The sequence below is a fragment of the Coptis chinensis genome, chromosome 5 (genome assembly GCF_015680905.1).
Source record: "Coptis chinensis isolate HL-2020 chromosome 5, ASM1568090v1, whole genome shotgun sequence".
In the NCBI taxonomy this organism is placed as follows: domain Eukaryota; kingdom Viridiplantae; phylum Streptophyta; class Magnoliopsida; order Ranunculales; family Ranunculaceae; genus Coptis; species Coptis chinensis.
The window spans coordinates 69,205,044-69,223,372 of record NC_141460.1 but is presented as its reverse complement, the minus strand read 5'-3'; the positions used below and the strand labels follow the sequence as shown (position 1 = coordinate 69,223,372).

Genomic DNA, 18,329 nt, shown 5'->3' with positions numbered 1-18,329 from the left:
TTGCATCAATGACCAAGAATGTTTACTCTGGAGTCTGGACACCCATCATCCCCCAGCGCGTCATTGAAAAGTCGATCAGCTTGTCTGAACTCTGTTCTACCTAAAAGTTTTGGATTCTACTTGTTTTGCTGTCGGGCGTCCCAATGGGTTTTGGCAAAACAATTGGAATTCCATTTGCAAAACATAAGAATCAGGAACCAATGATAATAAGATTTGATCCTACCATGAGGTTTGATATTAACTTTCTGAAACAATGAACCCAGAACATAATGGGACGTCTAAAACAAGTGGAGTTCCATTCTGAAACAAAGTGAAATGCCAAACTAATATCGTCCAGATTCATCTTTCACCTGTGTAAATGAATTTGTAAATTTTGCTCATCTGTTTACACACTTTCAGCTTAAAAGTGAAATTCCAAACTAATATCGTTCAGATTCATCTTTCACCTGTGTAAATGAATTTGTAAATTTTGCTCGTCTGTTTACACACTTTCAGCTTTAAAGTATTTTTATGCAGTTATGGCCAGGCTAAAGATACTGTAAGAACATATTGAACTGGATGCGGCGTAAAGCATAGACTTCATATCAGCATGAATGTTGATGTTCAGCATACGCAGTACTAACCAAAAACATCTCAATTTACAGAAAATATTCAAACGTGTTATTCAGTAGAAACTAGAGATCTTCAGGAACTATAAAGCTCAAAGTCCTGTAGTTGTAAGACAGTATTTTGCAACTGGCCTACTTTTTTGCCAATCTACTGAGCTGAATTAGGATAAGATACTCCTCCACCGTCGAGGCACATCTTCCATCAAATGGTACTCACACTTATGCTCACAGCTGCTCCCCAGTATAAGGGATGTGGCATCTTTCCAGTGAAACTTGAGGCAGTCGTTCCTTCCAAACAAATGCGTTGTAAATTAATCCAAGCAAGTCTCATTAGGATTTTGAATGAGGTACATCAACTGCAACCAGATAAAAAAAGTAATGGCTCTCTGTTTACACTACTGGCAATACAAACTGAAAAAACCAAAAATGGCAGAATGGTGTCCACAGTACAATGGAAAGGAGGTACAAACAGATCATCTACTGACAGAAAATTAACTCAATAATGGTGTCGAATGGGTGATTGAAGTGTCGGAAACAGCCAATCTGCTCATATCTCGAATAGGATTGATAGTCACCAACTCCAGTATTTTATACAATCAAAGACTTCATCAAACTACCCTAAGTCGAAACAAGTGCTGAAACAGCCTATCTGTAGGTAACTGTGAAACTTTGGGGCTGGTTTCAAACCGATCTGTCTGACAACCCCCCCAACTTCAATGACTGAGTTAGCTGATACCTGAAACACAAAAGCTACTCCCAACTAGTTGAACCATTACACTATGATGGATCATTTGGATGATAAGAATTTCTTCGAGATATCAGACTTCACTTTACATCCAAGTAAAAGAGCTTGGTGGACTAGACCGTCGATTTCTTCCTCCTTTTTCTCATACAAAAAGAAGGCTACAAAGGCAAAGGGCATTCCTGCATAATTAAAGCATAGTTCCTGTTAATGTGAAGAACCTATAAACTACAAGCGTAAATAGGGTTACGTCCCAAGGAATACTTGCATCAAGTCGGGGTGGGAAGAGGTACCCTCTTTCTTCCTTCGCTTTAAATGCAGAACAGATGAAATTAGGTCTGGCCAACATGTTCATGGCCCAAAACAATTTTTAACACTTTAACAAGCGATAAAAAAAATATTTGTAGACATTTAAGCAGAACCTATTTTGGGTGCCATTGAGTGAAAGTATATATGTATTCTTCTCTATTCCCTTCCCAATGCAAACGCTTCTCAGCCATTAAGTTCAGTAGTCAGTTCAAAGGAAAAATAAATAAACATAGAAGATAAGATTCAAACCTATCATAAATATGCTTCGAATTGATGTAGCACCAAGGAAGCTACAAATTAATAGGGAGATGACAACCTGTTTAACAGATAGACCAATAAAAAGTAGGTAAATATCAAATAATATGGTGATATACTAAGTTAGACAACAGTTTTCTTTAATACATATATATCATTGGGAAAGTACGCTTTAACTTGAAAGTTTCTGATGGTAAGATCAGAAGCATAAACATGTACTTCAGCACGGCATGCAATACCTCACAAAAACAAAATGATGGGATCCATACATGAGAGAAAAGTCCTAAAAACCTCATATACTTCAATAAAAAAAGAAAAGAAAAAATAAAGAAGTTAATCAATGTCACCCACAGATGCTACATCCATCCAACCGTAAACACACTCTTAGAGTCTCAAGGATATTTAGAATAATAACTAGAATGCAAGACCTATCATTTCAGTAATCTAATCCTGCAATTAGAAAAACCATTACTTTCCAGTTATTTTTTATGGTTTGACCTGTATTTTTGTAGTATCTTATATTAACTTGATTCAGACTCATAATATAGAGATCTTTGAGATGTATAGATATGGAAGAACTTTAAGACATTGTCCTAGACAAAATGGACAGACACAATTTACAACAAAATAGCCTCATGGGGCACTTGCAAAGCGAGAGAAGTGGAAATATTTACTGATGAAATTCAAGAGAATCTCTATTGCCCAAAATGGCTCCAATCACATAATTTTCATTCTTATTTTTGTTTTATATATTTATTTTCTTTTGCAAAAGCTTCAACGAGAAATAAATATATGGTATAACAGAGGCTAAGAGATATTGTTTCCTAAAAGTAGGAAGTGAAAAACTGTGGGCACCCTACATAATACATTTGTACTCAATTGAAAGTCAGGAATGGCGCAGGACATAATAATATTAAGTTTCTTCACATGGTTGGGAATATAGGGTCATTTGTCATTCTTTTGTAACTTCGAGTATAGCATGTCAAAGTTTGGGGAAGGAGAAACCATGGAACCATCCAATCAAGATTTAAAGCTATGTTACATGGACATGCTATATTTTATATATAATCCGTGTCGGATATGTATCCACATGTCCATGTCGGACACATATTGTATGTGATATCCCTCAGTTTTTTATAATTCGCCGTGTCCAACACTTTGTATCCGTGTCCGGATAGGACACACGTGTCAATGTAACTTAGATTTAAAGTAAAAATTGGACCCCAACTAGAAGGTTGCAGTCCAAGAGCAAAGTACATCACATGTTAGAAACATCTAAGCTTAGCAGTACGTACCTTTACGAATAGAACAAAATCCTCCCCCTTGCACAGAGATTTTAAAACATTTACAGCATAATTCCATGTGGATCCCGCAGACAAAGCAACCTGGTGACTTGTCTTCTCTGGAAAGTGAAAATTTGATGCAGGGATTTTCTCAATTGTGTAACCCAGCCTACATGGAAAGAAGGTTCCCTTTTTCAGCAAAGAAGAGGTCAAACTTATTTTTAATATTTGAAAAAGAAGCTCTCTCTTCGCTTCATGCAACCAGAGCCATCTTATTGATTGAGAAAGTCCAGTTGATATACCAGTTACTATGTTTATACCTCACAAGATGCAGAAATTAATTGTTCCTCAGTGTTCAAGTACCATCCATGGACACTCATTCAAAAAGTTATATTACAGCATGTCGGCATTCAATTATCGTATTTATTGGCAATGCCTATCATTGCTAGATAGCAGAATTTTTTGGTTTCACGAAACATTTATATCGACTCTAGAAAAGAATGAAGTCAAATCAGATCTGCCAGTGGGCATGCTTTAATAATGAAAGGATGAGCTAGATTAATGAGATAGCTTGCTCTTGAATGATTACTCGGACTAAATAGTAACAATATGGTGATAAAGATGTGATGGCAGAGAGTGATTACACTTTTGCGGGTAGAATGCCATGGACGAACAAGAAGAGTGTTGCCATCAAGAGAATCTGTGAAACAGCAGTGATGATGGTATAGCCAGATGCAATGAAGTAAGAATAAAAAGCAATCAAGACTACAACTGCAGTGAGTGTTTGCTTTTTATCTTTCCAGAGAAGTGTGTTGGCAACTGCAAAAAAAATATAAAAAGTAAAAATAATATACTGGTTCTGCACTGATATTTATATACATAGATAAGTGAGCCTATGTTGAGACGGGCTTTATTTACTAACTGTTATAAATTTCAATTATATGTGATCCTTCCACTCTAGATATCAAGGCCCAAAATATCGAATTCGGTGAATATTTCGATGTACCCAAAAACCGATATATATCGGATATATCGAAAATATCAGAGATATCTATTTTTTTGGTGACCAGTCAAAATTTTGTTTTGTATGTCGATATATTGGAAATATCGATGATTATATCTGAAATATCGTCAATTATATCAGAAATATCATCAATATATTGGTCAAAATCAACAATATTTGGTCAAGGTCAACAATATCGGTCAAAATCAACAATTTATATCATATATATCGTATATATCGTTATATCGGAAATTGCGATATATATCAAGAAAAAAAGGATTCAATATTCGGTTGAGATATATCGAATATATCCATGTCGGTGTACCAAAAAAACGATATATATCGGCAATATATTAGATATATTGGCGATATTTTGGGCCTTGCTAGATATCCCACCACGTTACTGATTGTGAGATGACAGCCACTTGGTAATCTGGTATGGAAATACTATACCCGACCACACTAACTATGTGACGGATAGGCATATATTAAGTAATGGACCGGGTGAGCAGTTCATGGGTACTCTAGTGAACAGGATTTGGTTCCAGAAACAGGACAGCAATATGGGTTTGCAATTGTATAACGACAATTTGATGTAATGAGTCATAGTGTCATACTCTTTCCCCGCCCAAGATATATAGAAGCTTTAGAAGGTCCTACTCTCCTCTGTTTCTGTTCAGCTCGCAAGTGTGAGTACGACTCAATTGTCCTCTTTAGTCCATCCTGCATTTTAAAGTGCAACAAAATGAAATCAAACTATGGTGAAATAATGATTATCGTCTGTTGATAATATTTCTCCTTGCTTCTAGGTATGCCTTGTGTATATCCTATCCCCAGGCCACCACTTGATATACATAAACATCAGAGCTTCATCACACATGAGATCAAGGGTACAAGTCACCCCAGCATTTTCTCAAGAGGGAGTACTGTGATATAGTAGGTCCACTCTAAATGTAGTTGACTGCAGAAAATGTGCTCACCGGTGTTAATTCCAGCATGTTTCTGCTGGAGCAAGCGTAAAGAATATTATTCCTCCCCCACCTAGATATGTTCCGCCTATATTCTGGCCGCATCACGAAAGAAAAGTACATGCTATTAACCAAAAATCATGACCACACCAATAAGGGGGATGCATTCATCAACCAAGGCCTTCCAAAGATCTTCTAAGGCTCCATATGAAGTTGGAGTGATCAACTCTCAGAACTTTATTCATGTATGCTCATCATTTTCATGGGTTGTAGGACTGATTTAGGGATCTTACCAAAATTAAACACTTAAGGTGCGACTAGACAGCTTGGAATCTTCTAAAACTGGACCAGATATATCCATATCAATAGTCATGCATGCATAATGGTCTAATACAGGGTTCTAGCAAGTACCACCGATGAAACGTCCCCTGGGACCTTGTGATATTTCCTCTTTGAGCAAACTCTAAATGCACATTTCATAATGTTTGGTGACAGCACTTAATCCTAGCAAGTCTAGAATCCTTATAGAAGCTTACCTGAAGTGAAACAATAGGCTCATAGCCAAGACGATCCCTTGCTTTGGAACAACTAAAAGTTCTGCTGCGTGACAGGAGTCTGATTCTTGATGGTGTCAGCTGCGGAACACGCATCCCATAAGGTGCCAACACTTTATATGTCCACTCCACCACATGCGCGATTGGCATCATCACAGGGACTGGGATCTTGATACTTGGTCTGCAAACTCATCAGATTTAGAAACAGAGATGATTGACTAGTAGAGATATTTGAAACCAGATTTTTTCCCTTGAACATATAATTTAGGGTTAACTAGTACCCCCCCCACTAGAAGAGCCAATTAGGATTTCCCCCCCACTAGATGGGGAAATTAGGGTCTCCTCCCCCCCCGCCCCAAGTACACAAAAAAAAAAAAATCAACTTGGATTGACCGTGTTTTTTTTGTATGTATTTGGGGGGGAGACCCTAATTGCCCATCTAGTGGGGGGGAAATCCTAATTGGCTCATCTAGTGGGGGTGGTAACACTAACTAACCCTATAATTTAATAAGAGAAAGCCAAAATGAAAAATAAAAAACTAGAGATAAACCAAAATAAGAATTTTACAAGGACCCCGAAGTGAAGTATATACCTTTCATAGCCAAGCCCTTCGAGAATTCGAGATACAAACTCCCAGAACTTAATTGGTTCCATATTCGTGATAAAGTAGGCCTGCAAAAACGTCATGTTTACACTTACGATATAAATAATTGGTCTGCAATATGGTGTTCAGAATATAAGCGAGAAAAGTCTTAATATGAATTTGACTAAACATACATTTAAAACTTAATTTAGCTTGGAGAAGAGAATCCAAAATCTATGTCGGACGTACCTAGTGTCCTCAATTACCAACGTGACATCAGGACTGGACACCGAAACTTCTGGGACTATCCATTATCACAAACAATTACAGACTAATATTTATTCTTCAAACAATTGGAGATCCACAGTTACCTCTATATTTTCTTTTTCTTTTCTTTATCCGCAGGGGACAGAAGAGGTTAAGACTGGTTATGAGCTAGAGTCAGCAGAAACTAAGGTTCAATGCCTAGAAAGTCGTGCTTTAAGACTGCCCCTTCTGATTTGCAATTTTACTAGCATTTACATGTTTAAACTTTAGTTCCTAACTAACTTTCTAATTGGATAGATACACCTACAGGACTACTTTTAACATTATAAATGTTACAAAGAATAACAGAATACTTTCTAGGCCTTCAAAATACTTTCACGTCAATGTTTAAGTAGAAATGAACAAAGTCTGTTAGATGGAAAAGATTGAAAGAAAAAGTTAATATAGATAGAGACTGGGTAATGAAATAATGTATTATGTATAACTTGTTGTGTACGCCAAAGAGACTGGGTAGTGTAGACCTATGAAGCACGGATACGCCTGTAAGGGTGAAGTATCCGTGTCTGATACGTGTCGGATACGCGATTTGGAGTATCCGACTTTTTAATTAATTTTTTAATTTCCGACACGCGGGGGACACGCCAGAATATTAATCTCACAAATTTTTTTTGGAACTTCAACAAAAAAAACAAGTGAAATAAAATCCAAGATAAGAAGAGATGCAAGAGAAGAAAGATGTAGTGATTAAGTGATACCTGACTAACTAATTTTAATCTGCAAAAAAAAGGAACTTCTTTTTAAAACCTCCACGGATAAATGTTCAATTATATGAAGTAGAATTGCCATTTTAATTTGAATTTGGTGAAAAATGCTCAAACGTATCCATGATGTATCTGTGTCCTATATTTTTGAAAAATGCCGTGTCCGCGTATCCGTGTCGTGTCGTATTCGTGTCGCGTGTCCGTATCCGTGCTTCCTAGGTGTAGACTGACAAGGCTAAGAGTGATGATCAAAAGTTTAGTCTACAAGTCGCGGTTCCTAACGAATTTTCGAATCTTAAGAGATAGAGAGATGAGTGGATTTCTCCTTTGTGAACTGCTGGATCCTTCCAAATATGATTGCCTCAATCACCATAGACGACAATCCTACATTGTTTATTTTATGCATAGAACAGGTGGTCGATGAACCACATTTTCACAGTGTGAATTTGCTTGGTCAGTTTGGAGTCCCATTCTGTCTTTGTTTGATGCCATTAAGTCATTGTCAATGACATGATTGCGGTAAGACTATGTTGCAGGGATTTCATAAACGAAAAGTTCAAAGATTAGAAAATAGAGTAATTAAATAATTCTATTTAGTACTAAAAAAATTACATCACTCAGAAGTACAAGCACCCTGCAAACCAAAATCCAGTCACACGATCACAAGAGTGCAACCATCGCTTTAGAGAAATAGAGAGAGGAGGTGCATAACGATGATCCGAGATTGCGTACTCTTGCAGTGTTGCAAGTGATTGAATGAAATACAATTAAACTTAACACATATAATGGCAACAGTGACTCCTCCATTACTATGTACAGTTCAATAAGCATTCAGTACATTTTTATAATATAGAAATGAAATGAACCATTTTCTGTCAATCTAGAGTCCAGGTGACAGGTCAAACTCACATGTTACATGCACTCTTAACATCTAAAAGTAACTATTATGCAAATCATCTTACTATTTAGATTCAAGTATACACTCAGTTACGAGTAGGACATATGTGCTGTATTGGAGACGCCCCAGAGCAAATTAAAGGAGTGTAAGGTACGGATGAAACCTTCTATATAATTATGTATACATGCCATCATAATCATACAACTCCTAAACAATAGCTACTTATTAAACCCGAACCAAAACTAGTCAACAAAAAACTTGGTAGTGGAAGACCTGGAAGACATAAAATAAGTACCTGCCCAGCAGCTCTCTGAGCAACTTCGCCTTCTGAGGATAGAGCGTGTTCAGCACATACATGGGCATGAGCCACATTTTCAACGTATGTGAAATCATACAAGTTGTTGCCATCACCGATAATGAACTGACAGAAGCAAACCAATAAATAAGTGAGTATCACCAATATCATGAAGTGCATAGTACAAGAAGATAAAGAACAATAGGCAGCCTCTAGGGGAAATTTTGATAAAGTTCACATAATTAATAACTTGAGTGATTTTTTTTTTTTTTTTAAAGAGTCCTATCATTACTTTCTTTCCAAATAGCCCGAAGAATAAACAAGCACCCATGCTCAAGAAGTTATTTTCTTCTTCATATAGAGCTTGTTTGGGAAGACTCCAATTAATAAATTATTGCGTTCAAGTAGGTTTTTTTCAGCTCCTTACGTGAAGGGTTGATTGAATGGGTGTTGAGCACGTTCTTTCTGGCCAAAGGAATTGGTTTATTTCAACACATTCCAATTCCTTTGGTGACTGTCTTTGAGAGCTTGACAACCGAGGATAACTAGGGTAAGGATTAAAAAGATTAGTGTTTATTTATCCAATAAAGAGGAGCATGTACTGCATCTTCTCATCTCATTTGACATTTGAGAAAGTATAAGGACTCAGTTGCTTAACCCTTTGGGTTTGAACAATCCTCAGCCCTAGTCTCTTCATTCTCCCCATGAATATTTTTCTGCTTAGCCTAAACATACTCTTACTATCTTGGTGCTTGCTTATGACCCAAAGTGTCCTATGAAACTTGTATTTGAATTGTGGGGCTCACGTATCAATTTTATCTTCAAGGATGAATTACTGCATTTGATAAAATCTGCAGATAGGCTAAAGCTACATTATGCATTACCCTGTTGAGTGTGTTTATCTCAGGAGCAGATAGGGCTGCACTTTAAAATTCTTTCATCTAATTGAGTGAGTGATGTCGCCCACATAGTAAGAGGTGTAAGCAGTGCCAACCTAGTTGGGTGCGTTAGTCTCAAAGATACAAGGTCCTCCTATTTATAAGTCAATTTTTGGGAGTTCAATGTCAACCATTTGTTTCAAAAAAATATTACTTTTAAGAGAAATACTGGGCACTTTTTTGTTGTTTATCAAAACAAATTTGAACAGTCAAAATGTATGCTCACCTTAGATTTTCCAGCCCTTGCAGCAGTGACTAGAGATGGAACCAACAGCCGATCGCCAGGACCAAAAATACTACTAGGGCGTATGCAGCACGTTAGAAGTCCATTTCTACCATTTGATTTTATCACCAATGCCTCTCCTTCAGCTTTTGTTGCAGAATAAGAATCATTATGCTGAAAACCAGTTGAAAAGAGAACGGGAAACAAGAAGAGAAAATGAGAGTTGATGCCATAGACATACAAACATATGCAGAGGGAGAAAAGTTCAAGTTTTAAACAATTTTTCCATTAACAAAATGATAAATATATAAGGATAGGGAAAGAAGAGCAATATCTTTCTCAATTCATATCAAATCATTTACTTGTACATTTTTTCTTGTCCGAGTCTAAACATAGAAGGAAGAATGGAAGACACAGCCTGGAAATAGCTTGAAACTTAGAGCATCACCAATGAGGATGTGTAAATTACTTTTAGTGTAAATTTACTTTCTCAATTCTTTTACTTTTAGTGTAAAAGAATCTCTACCAATGGGGAGTGGAAAAGGAAACAAATGATTAAAAGTACACATTGTTTTGCACATCAACCAATAGGACTGAAAGCACAACTTAGGGCTCGATACCTTGTGCCGTTTCACTGTTTTAGATGATAGGACTCCATAACTTTTGGTTGTAACAGGTATATCGCTGGGGTGCATAAGATGTTCCTCAGATGTTGGTATACATCAGGTCATATAAACTTTAGCTTAAGAGAGAACCACAAGATTAGAGCAGAGATTCATTTATATGCTCCAATCTACAAATCGACATATAAGTTATTTAGTGCATAATGTCCAAGCTTGGATGTCGGATGTAAGTAGGGGGGAAAATGATTCGTGAGGAAGTTGATCCACTGTTGATCGAACCTATTTGTTATCATTAATTAATTTTCTTAGGTAAGACTGAACCAATGTAGACTAACCTTTGATGGATATGCCAGTGATTCATCACCATTAAATATTCCATGAACCCCATCAAAGACCACACTAGGAGAACTAGTATAAATAAGTCTTTTCACTTTGCACTCAACACAAGCATCAATAACATTCTTAGTCCCTGTATAAAATCAAGGCAAGCAGAACCAATTTTACCAATCACATGAAATTAAATAACATAACATAAAATAATTTGTAATAAAATGGTTAACCTTGAACATTAACTGAATAATGTAGTTGTTGATTATTAATAGATGAATCAGGTGCAGCCATATGAAATACAACATCTGCCCCTTCAAATGCTGGCAAAAAAAAAAAAAAAAAAAAATGTAACCAAAGCAAACATTATTATTATATTAATAGTGTAAGGAAATAAAGAGTACCTTTAATTAGTTGAGATTTGTGACGAAGATCAGCTGAAACATATTTGGCAGCACCGGAGCGAAGGGCTTGAGCAAGAATGGATTGTTCCTCATATGGTTCGAGTTGAATAGATGGACCCAAGTCAGCAATTTTAACTAACCATTTTTTACAAGGAATTAACATCTCTACTAGATGTCGGGCAGCAAAACCTCTTCCTCCAGTTACAACACAACATTTCTCTTCTCCCGTCATTCTCGAGTTCAACCTGAGGGAAAAAACAACAAGATCTTTATTTTTTTTTAAATGAAATTAGTTGATGACGTATTTGCCCCTCGTTAAAAACTAATAGGGAATTTTCCTCTACTCTTGTATGATGATGCCATGCCTATTGTAATTTCAGTACCAGCATGTTTGATGATGGAAATGGCATGCGATCGGAATTTTTTCCCAAGTTAAAGTGCCGCTGATGTACACATTATGTGGAACCGTGGAGGCATTACCAGGTTTTACACCTTTTGGATAGTCGAAGCAAAGACAGTGCCTAGAAAGTTTGCCTCAGTCAATCGACTCAATTAGTGGCAAACTTTAGTTCATATACTAGCTATATTTACTTTATATTATTTTTCCCGGTTTTGTTTTCATATTGAGTGACCTTACCCCCAGGCCAGTATAATCTCCAAAATCTGTGGCAACGACTTAATTTTTTATCATTTCAATATGAATAGGATTTACCGAGTACAAAACCATCCAGGCTTGTATAGGTACAGTTTTAGTAAGTGTAGAAGGTGAACTTCAATTGGAATGTGCTTGTATTGTGAGAACCATTGATATTGACTTGAAAATGCTAATGTTAAATCCCCAAACACCTGTGAGTTGTTCCTCTTGTTCAATCTTGTCTGAGATGAAGGTGTTTAGTGGCCTCCTGGTCAAGCCTTGGAATCAAACCCCACCTTCAGAGGGGAAAGGGGGATTTACGACTTTGGGGGAATATGTTGTAATAATCAAAAGAGAAAAAAGCGCGCGGGGGTATTCTTCCTGTTCAACTGCATGTATGTCTTAATGTCTTATGAATCATTCCTGCACTTAAACCTTGCATTTCACTTGCATGGTGGCGGCGCAACTTCAATTGAAAATCTAGCTTTGCATTTAGATTGACTTGAAAAATGTAGGGGTTTATAATCAATTGATAGTTCTTTCTCTTTTTCAATATTGGCAAATATTGTGAATGTTATTAGCTGTTTGTAGCTTTTCTTCTTTGTTTTTGGGTGTGGCAGCATGTTTAAGCTCTTGCAATTCTCATTCATTTTTGTATAAAGTATTTTTTTATTGTAAGTAGTGATCACATTTGTTTTTAATTTCTTGTATGTTGGGATCAACTCGTGATAAATTGCGAATGCAACTTTAACCAAACGCCATTGCTGGATTGTCTAGAATTTCAAATTTGAAAATATTCACTATGGTCCTTAGAAATAAATACAAACTGACACTTGAGATCTGATATTATGATGGTTGGTTATCCTATTACAATTAGTAATTGTCAGGAAGTAGAGGCTGGAAAGCAAAGCCAGGAAGGTATTCAACTCTCAACATCCCAGCCCGGTCTAAAGGTGCAACTCTTCCGATAGTGCAGACAGTAACAATATCAATGGTAAAACGAAAGCTTATTACGGTCTTTGACTCTTTGGTCCTTGCATCATAATTAAGTTCTTATTAGGAAACCGAATTTTTTTATTTACGTTGTTCACAGACATTATGCAAGGTTTGTTAGTTTATTCCAAGCAAGTGTTCGATCCAAGTTGTTGGACTGTCAGTTTTCTGAATCAGCTTCTTCCACTTCGATCTTCTCGGAATTTCAGTAGGGACTAGGGACTATGGCATAAGGTTCAGCGTTGTAGATGTCAGAAGAGGAAACCAGCGCAGAGTGATGTTCAAGGATTTGGCATTGGCTAGGACGCCGTAAAATGCTGTAACTCTACCTCTTTTATCAGTTGTTAAATGGGCAGTGCTGATTCAGAGGAGAACAAACGACTCCAAGAACAATCTTGTTCGATCATGTAGGTGAATGTTAGATTTGACTTTTTAGATTTAGTCATTTGGACCTTATGTTGGTGACAGCTGCAGGAAATGGTCAACAGGAATGGTGCAACGGGAAGGACGGTTAGCTGATGAAATTCGTTAAAATGTCTCGTCTCAGTAGTAATTTAGTAGATGAGATTGGCTGCAGGATAGCCTTGTCGACAAGTACACGAGAACCAAGCATGGGAAATTGCTTGACTTTGAATTTGAAGATATCCAATTGGGGAGAGGAGATTGGTTGGAGTTGGAGGATGTTAAGTTCATTTGATTGATGAAGTGGATGCAATTTTACATTATCTCATTGGCCAAATAACTCTCATTTTTTCTCTTGGATTTGGGTCTTAGACGTTTTTAGAGTCGGTTCAGTGTTCAGCATCTTAATAATTGAGGGCTGGAGCATAGTCCAAAATCTGCTCATCCATCATGGATTGTCAGGCTGACTTGAGGTCCAGAACAGTAGGGTGTGGACATTGAGGGTCAACTTAGGGATCGTACAAACTCAGGGCAGAGTGGAGTTAAACTCACAATTGGCATGCATTTAGAGGCGCTTCTATAAGATCTTAACTCCAGCCCTGATCAGTATTCACCCCCATTTCTGCTTAACACTGTTGAAGGCAGTACGGAGCTCACCTAGACATAAGGGCATATATTGTTACTGAGCAAAACAAGAAAATCAGTCAATATATAGTTTTATCTTTTGCTTGATCAAAATTTCTGTACCAACAGAATTTGTTTTGGCATGGCCTAGCAATGGTAGCTAGCTTCATTAGCTTGGTGTACATATATAAACTCTCCGATGGAATTCAAATAGATGTGTGGTAACTGGTAACTATATCATTAACTAAATATTGTGGACGAAAAATGACTTCAGCACTATGCCTGAGACTTTGTGGGACAATGGGACATTAATACTTGACTGTTAGTTTTAAATAAAGTGAAGGAAAGAAAGTAAATATAGTTCTCCTCCAAGGCTCCAACACTATTTACTTGAGATCGAAACACAGTAATGTTCATTCCTTCATTAACACGGTATAGTAGACAACAATGTCAGAATTCAGAATCAAGATAGAAGGACCTAAAAGCAGATCTCTTACCATATAGGCCCAAACCATCAACCTTTTCTTTCCCAAGTAAATGGTGGAGCTGATTTGCTTCGTTGGTGATGGTTGTTTGGTACAGCGCCTGCCACCTTTTCAGTCACGAACAAGTGGACTTTACCTTCATTGTCATTTCATCAGTGTACGTAATGTTTCAATAGGAAATAATACACCGACACTTATTTGGTGGAGAAGATAGGAAGAATAGTGTCCAGGACATGGGGTGATGATGTATGTTTTGTTAATGTAATTTAGTCGAGTTTCCACCGTCACTATTGACAATGCACGTGATGGTTGATGTGAGAAGATTGAGACTTATAAGCTGTTCATACTTCAAAAATTACAACTCAATTCTGTCCAAAACTTTTGGAATTATAACGCAAGTAGGTCGCTCTAGAATGTAGATGACCGATTAGTTTGTAACTTTGTATGCATGAAACATGTGAGCTATAGGTTGAATTCCAAATTTCCAATTCGATAACTACCAATTCAAAGAAGAAACACCATCTGGTAAGTTTGGTTCAGGGTTTGGTCAAAAACACTGCACGAGCACATTGAATTGATTGAAAGCCTATGTTTGCGTCCTGCCTCTTGCGAAAGAAATAGGCAAGCAATGTGATTGAACATGTAGATGCCAGTTCTACTGTTGGTGAAATTTTGGCAAAACTTGCAAACTGTGTTTATCTAGTTTTCGCAGTTTACAACCCACTTTGAGAGTTGCATACCAGCCAACTCAATACGAGAGACATTAGTAAGGTTTTATTGGGTAAAATATTTTTAGTGAGTTGTTTGCTGGCATTGCTAATGAATATATGGCCCAAACCATCAACAAACTTGTTAACCGTTCACTCCTCGAGATGGTCACTTCACTATTCCCCTAGTGCTTGGTTTTTAGATCTTTGATCCGTAATCCCTCCTAAAAAGAATAAAAAAGATGGCAACTACACCACATGGTCCATCACAAAAAAAAACCATCCGAAATCAGTTGTGATTGGGTTGGTGTAGAGAGAGAAAACAGGAGAGAGGAGATAGAGAGAGAATTTGACTTGTTGTTTTATTTCTACCAACCAATTACAGTCGATTTGGGACGTATTTTTTGTGCTGGGCGTTTTAGTTTTATCTAAGGCCCAAAATATTGATATCGGTTAATATATCGGTGTACTCAAAAATTAAGATATATCAGATATATATATCTCGGTTTTTTTGGTGACCAGTCCAAATTATTTAAAATATTAGAAATATCAAATATATTAGAAATATAATATTGGAAATATATTAGAAATATTGGATTTATATTTAAAAATAGTCAAAAAGTCAATCGATATATATCGGAAATATCGGAAATATCGATTATATTAGCAATATAAAGTTTTATATTAGAAATTTCAATATATCTCGAAAAAAAAAAGATTTAATATTCGGTAGATATATATCGAAAATATCGATATCAGTGTACCAATTTACCGAGATATATCGGCAAGATATCGGATATTTAGGTGATATTTTGGGCCATGGTTCTATCCAGATATGCCGTACAATGGATGAATTAGAGTCATAGACTTCAGAACACGACATCATGTCGTAATTCAGGCTTTTGGGATAATAAACTATGTAATTTCAATGTGCAATCTCTTTGGTTTACTCATAGTTCGGAATTTTTGGAATTTCAGATGTTTTCAGAATTTTAGATATTTCAATTCTATATTCGGAATTCTGGATTCTGGATTTTTAAAAAACTGAAATATTAAACGGAATTCTAAAGTTTCGTTCGAAATCAGAAACACTAGATTTACTATGATTAATTAAGATTACCATGGGAGAAAGTACAAGATAATGATAAAGTCAGAATCATAAAATAAAACTGATAAAAAGTCAGAATCTTATGTCGTTTAAACTAGTAAAGTGGGTGTTGTAATTCGCAAAAGAAGATAGCAGTTAGTGTACGGGGAATCGAACCATTGCACGTGATACCACACTACCTCCATGCCTTCACCATTAATCCGCTATCATCTCAGTATCTCTCACACACGGTCACGAATGCACAACACAACACCGCAAACAGTGCCGACTCCTTTCCAGTTCCACTATCTCCATGCTCTATTCATCTCCATATGTTCTCTGAACTTTGGTCCATAGTCCATAACTCCATACGTACATTCGCTGCTTTATGGGATCAATGAAATGTATTTGCTCCTCTTATTTCAAAGCAAGAAATTGCAGTGCACATAATTTCGTCACAGTTTCACATTGCTAATAAAAAGTAAATGTGGTCCATCGAAAAATCAGTAAATCAGACTCTCATAGCGGTCCAGCCCAGCCCAGCACATTTGACAATCACTTGCGTTTTATAAAACGTTACAGTGGGCGGTGAAATAGACCGAGTCATTTATCCAAAAAAAACAAACTGACTTGTAAAATTCCATTTCGGCTCATCTGTTTTAAGAGACATAACAAAGAACGCCTTCGTCATCATACGTTACATTTTAATTTACGTCTCGAACAAGCAGCCAACACATTATACCCAGTCTTAAAATCTTCCCATCATTTCACTCATCCCATAACAGCAAAAAAATAATAATGGAGCTTCAAAACCCCAACAATGTCAACTTGTTTACTCTCAACGATACTCACCGTTTATCCGAAGATATTGATAGTTCTTGCTCTACTCCTTACGTTAGTGCACCTTCTAGCCCTGGGCGTAATAACAGCACTCACAATAATAATGGTTACTTTTTTAGTGCACCTGCTAGTCCAATGCACTTCATTCTCACTTCGTCAACTTCTTCTTCAACTTCAACTTCAGCTGAAGGAACTGGATCTTTTGAGTTTGATTTCTCGGCAAGGTTTTCTTCTTCCAGTAATAGTTGTAATAATAATTCAGTTTTAAGTGACGGGTCTATGATTTCAGCTGATGAGTTATTTTTAAACGGTCAGATCCGACCCATGAAACTATCTTCTCATTTACAAAGACCACAAGTTTTAGCTCCATTATTAGATCTTGAGATTGAAGATGAAGATGATGATGAGAATAAATTTGTTAGACGAGAAGAATCTATGGTTAGAGGTAGAGATCTGAGACTACGTAGCAGATCTTTGCATCGTAGAGCTAGATCTCTATCCCCCTTAAGAGACTCTCCATCATTTCCATTTCAATGGTGTGATGGAGAGGAAGAAGAAGAAGATCGAGAAGAAGGAAAGAAACCAGAAACGGTGTCTACGGGAACTACCCCGTCCGTTTCCGCTGCTTCTTCAAGATCTTCTTCTTCTGGAAGAAGTTCCAAGAGGTGGGAGTTCTTGAAAGATTTTTTAAGAAGTAAAAGTGAAGGAAGAGGTGGAAATGTTAAGGAAAAATTCTGGTACTCGTTATCTTTTTCACCAATTAAAGAAAAGAAAGATAAAGATAAATCACCAACACCCACGTCTTCTTCGAAGAAGACGCAAACGATTCCTGCCCCTAAGAAATCTGTGGCAGGGAAGCCTGCTAATGGAGTTTCGAAGCGAAGAATACCACCATCGCCTCATGAGCTTCATTACACTGCAAAGAGAGCACAAGCAGAGGAAATGAAGAAGAAGACTTACTTGCCTTACAGACAAGGACTTCTTGGATGTTTAGGATTCAGTTCAAAAGGTTATGGTGCCATGAATGGATTTGCTAGATCTTTGAATCCTGTTTCTTCAAGGTGATGATTCTGTAAATTCTTTTTACAGATTTCTGTATAGATATTGTTATGATGATGATTATTCCTGTTCTTAAATATGAATAGTTAGTTATTTTATTGTTATTACTGTTATATTAGCTTACCAGTTCTGTAATTTAGATGGGCCTTTTTGTTTAATTTCAGCAGTAGCTTCTTATTTTTAGTGTATCTAATTTATCAAATTACAGGACGACGTTAATAAAAGAAAAGCTAATGCTTTCTAAGTTATATCTCTAGCATCTATCACCAATCATTAGAAGAAGATGATTGATTGCGCTGTTGAAGCTTTGTTTTGTCTTAATAATGAAGAGTTGGTTTTATTGTTTTTATCTGAATGTTGATGTCTTTGTTTTACGCTAAGATTGGCTGGATCTAGGAGAATCCCACGTGTATTTTTCTTTGAGAATTACCGACTGATCATTGCACACAAATAAGAA

The 18,329-nt window shown here is 36.7% G+C and overlaps 2 protein-coding genes across 8 annotated transcripts; one reads left to right on the top strand and one right to left on the bottom strand.

Moving 5' to 3' along the window:
* Positions 1-534: 534 nt before the first annotated feature.
* Positions 535-11,586, bottom strand: LOC147498582 (3beta-hydroxysteroid-dehydrogenase/decarboxylase-like). Of its 7 annotated transcripts, none has more exons than XR_015195519.1 (15): positions 11,425-11,556; positions 11,042-11,286; positions 10,871-10,960; positions 10,646-10,779; positions 9,691-9,861; positions 8,527-8,652; positions 6,315-6,394; positions 5,705-5,903; positions 4,818-4,923; positions 3,842-4,016; positions 3,210-3,366; positions 1,909-1,975; positions 1,615-1,659; positions 1,345-1,532; positions 535-964 (listed from the first exon to the last, which is right to left on the bottom strand). XR_015195519.1 is itself a non-coding variant. In XM_086560540.1 (14 exons), exons 2-14 carry the CDS (start codon positions 11,271-11,273, stop codon positions 1,396-1,398), a joined length of 1,719 nt encoding a protein of 572 aa, XP_086416666.1. In that variant the 5' UTR covers positions 11,274-11,286; positions 11,425-11,556; the 3' UTR covers positions 535-1,395. The 7 variants fall into 7 exon arrangements, 4 of the variants coding, with proteins under 4 accessions (XP_086416666.1, XP_086416668.1, XP_086416669.1 ...); XR_015195521.1 differs by having other exon boundaries at positions 1,619-1,659; XR_015195520.1 differs by lacking the exon at positions 1,615-1,659.
* A 4,953-nt stretch (positions 11,587-16,539) lies between these two features.
* LOC147498581 (stress response NST1-like protein (DUF1645)) lies at positions 16,540-18,049 on the top strand. Its single transcript, XM_086560537.1, has one exon. It carries the CDS (start codon positions 16,772-16,774, stop codon positions 17,876-17,878), a length of 1,107 nt encoding a protein of 368 aa, XP_086416663.1. The 5' UTR covers positions 16,540-16,771; the 3' UTR covers positions 17,879-18,049.
* The last annotated feature ends 280 nt before the right edge of the window (positions 18,050-18,329 follow it).

Excerpts from the sequence above, each read along its gene's own strand:
- LOC147498582 (XM_086560540.1), bottom strand. The coding sequence starts at position 11,273 with ATGACGGGAGAAGAGAAATGTTGTGTTGTAACTGGAGGAAGAGGTTTT. Across the intron at positions 9,862-10,645 it reads CACTGGCATATCCATCAAAG|CATAATGATTCTTATTCTGC; the intron begins GTTAGTCTACAT and ends ACTGGTTTTCAG. Across the intron at positions 4,924-5,704 it reads AGCCTATTGTTTCACTTCAG|GATGGACTAAAGAGGACAAT; the intron begins GTAAGCTTCTAT and ends TTTAAAATGCAG.
- LOC147498581 (XM_086560537.1), top strand. The coding sequence starts at position 16,772 with ATGGAGCTTCAAAACCCCAACAATGTCAACTTGTTTACTCTCAACGAT.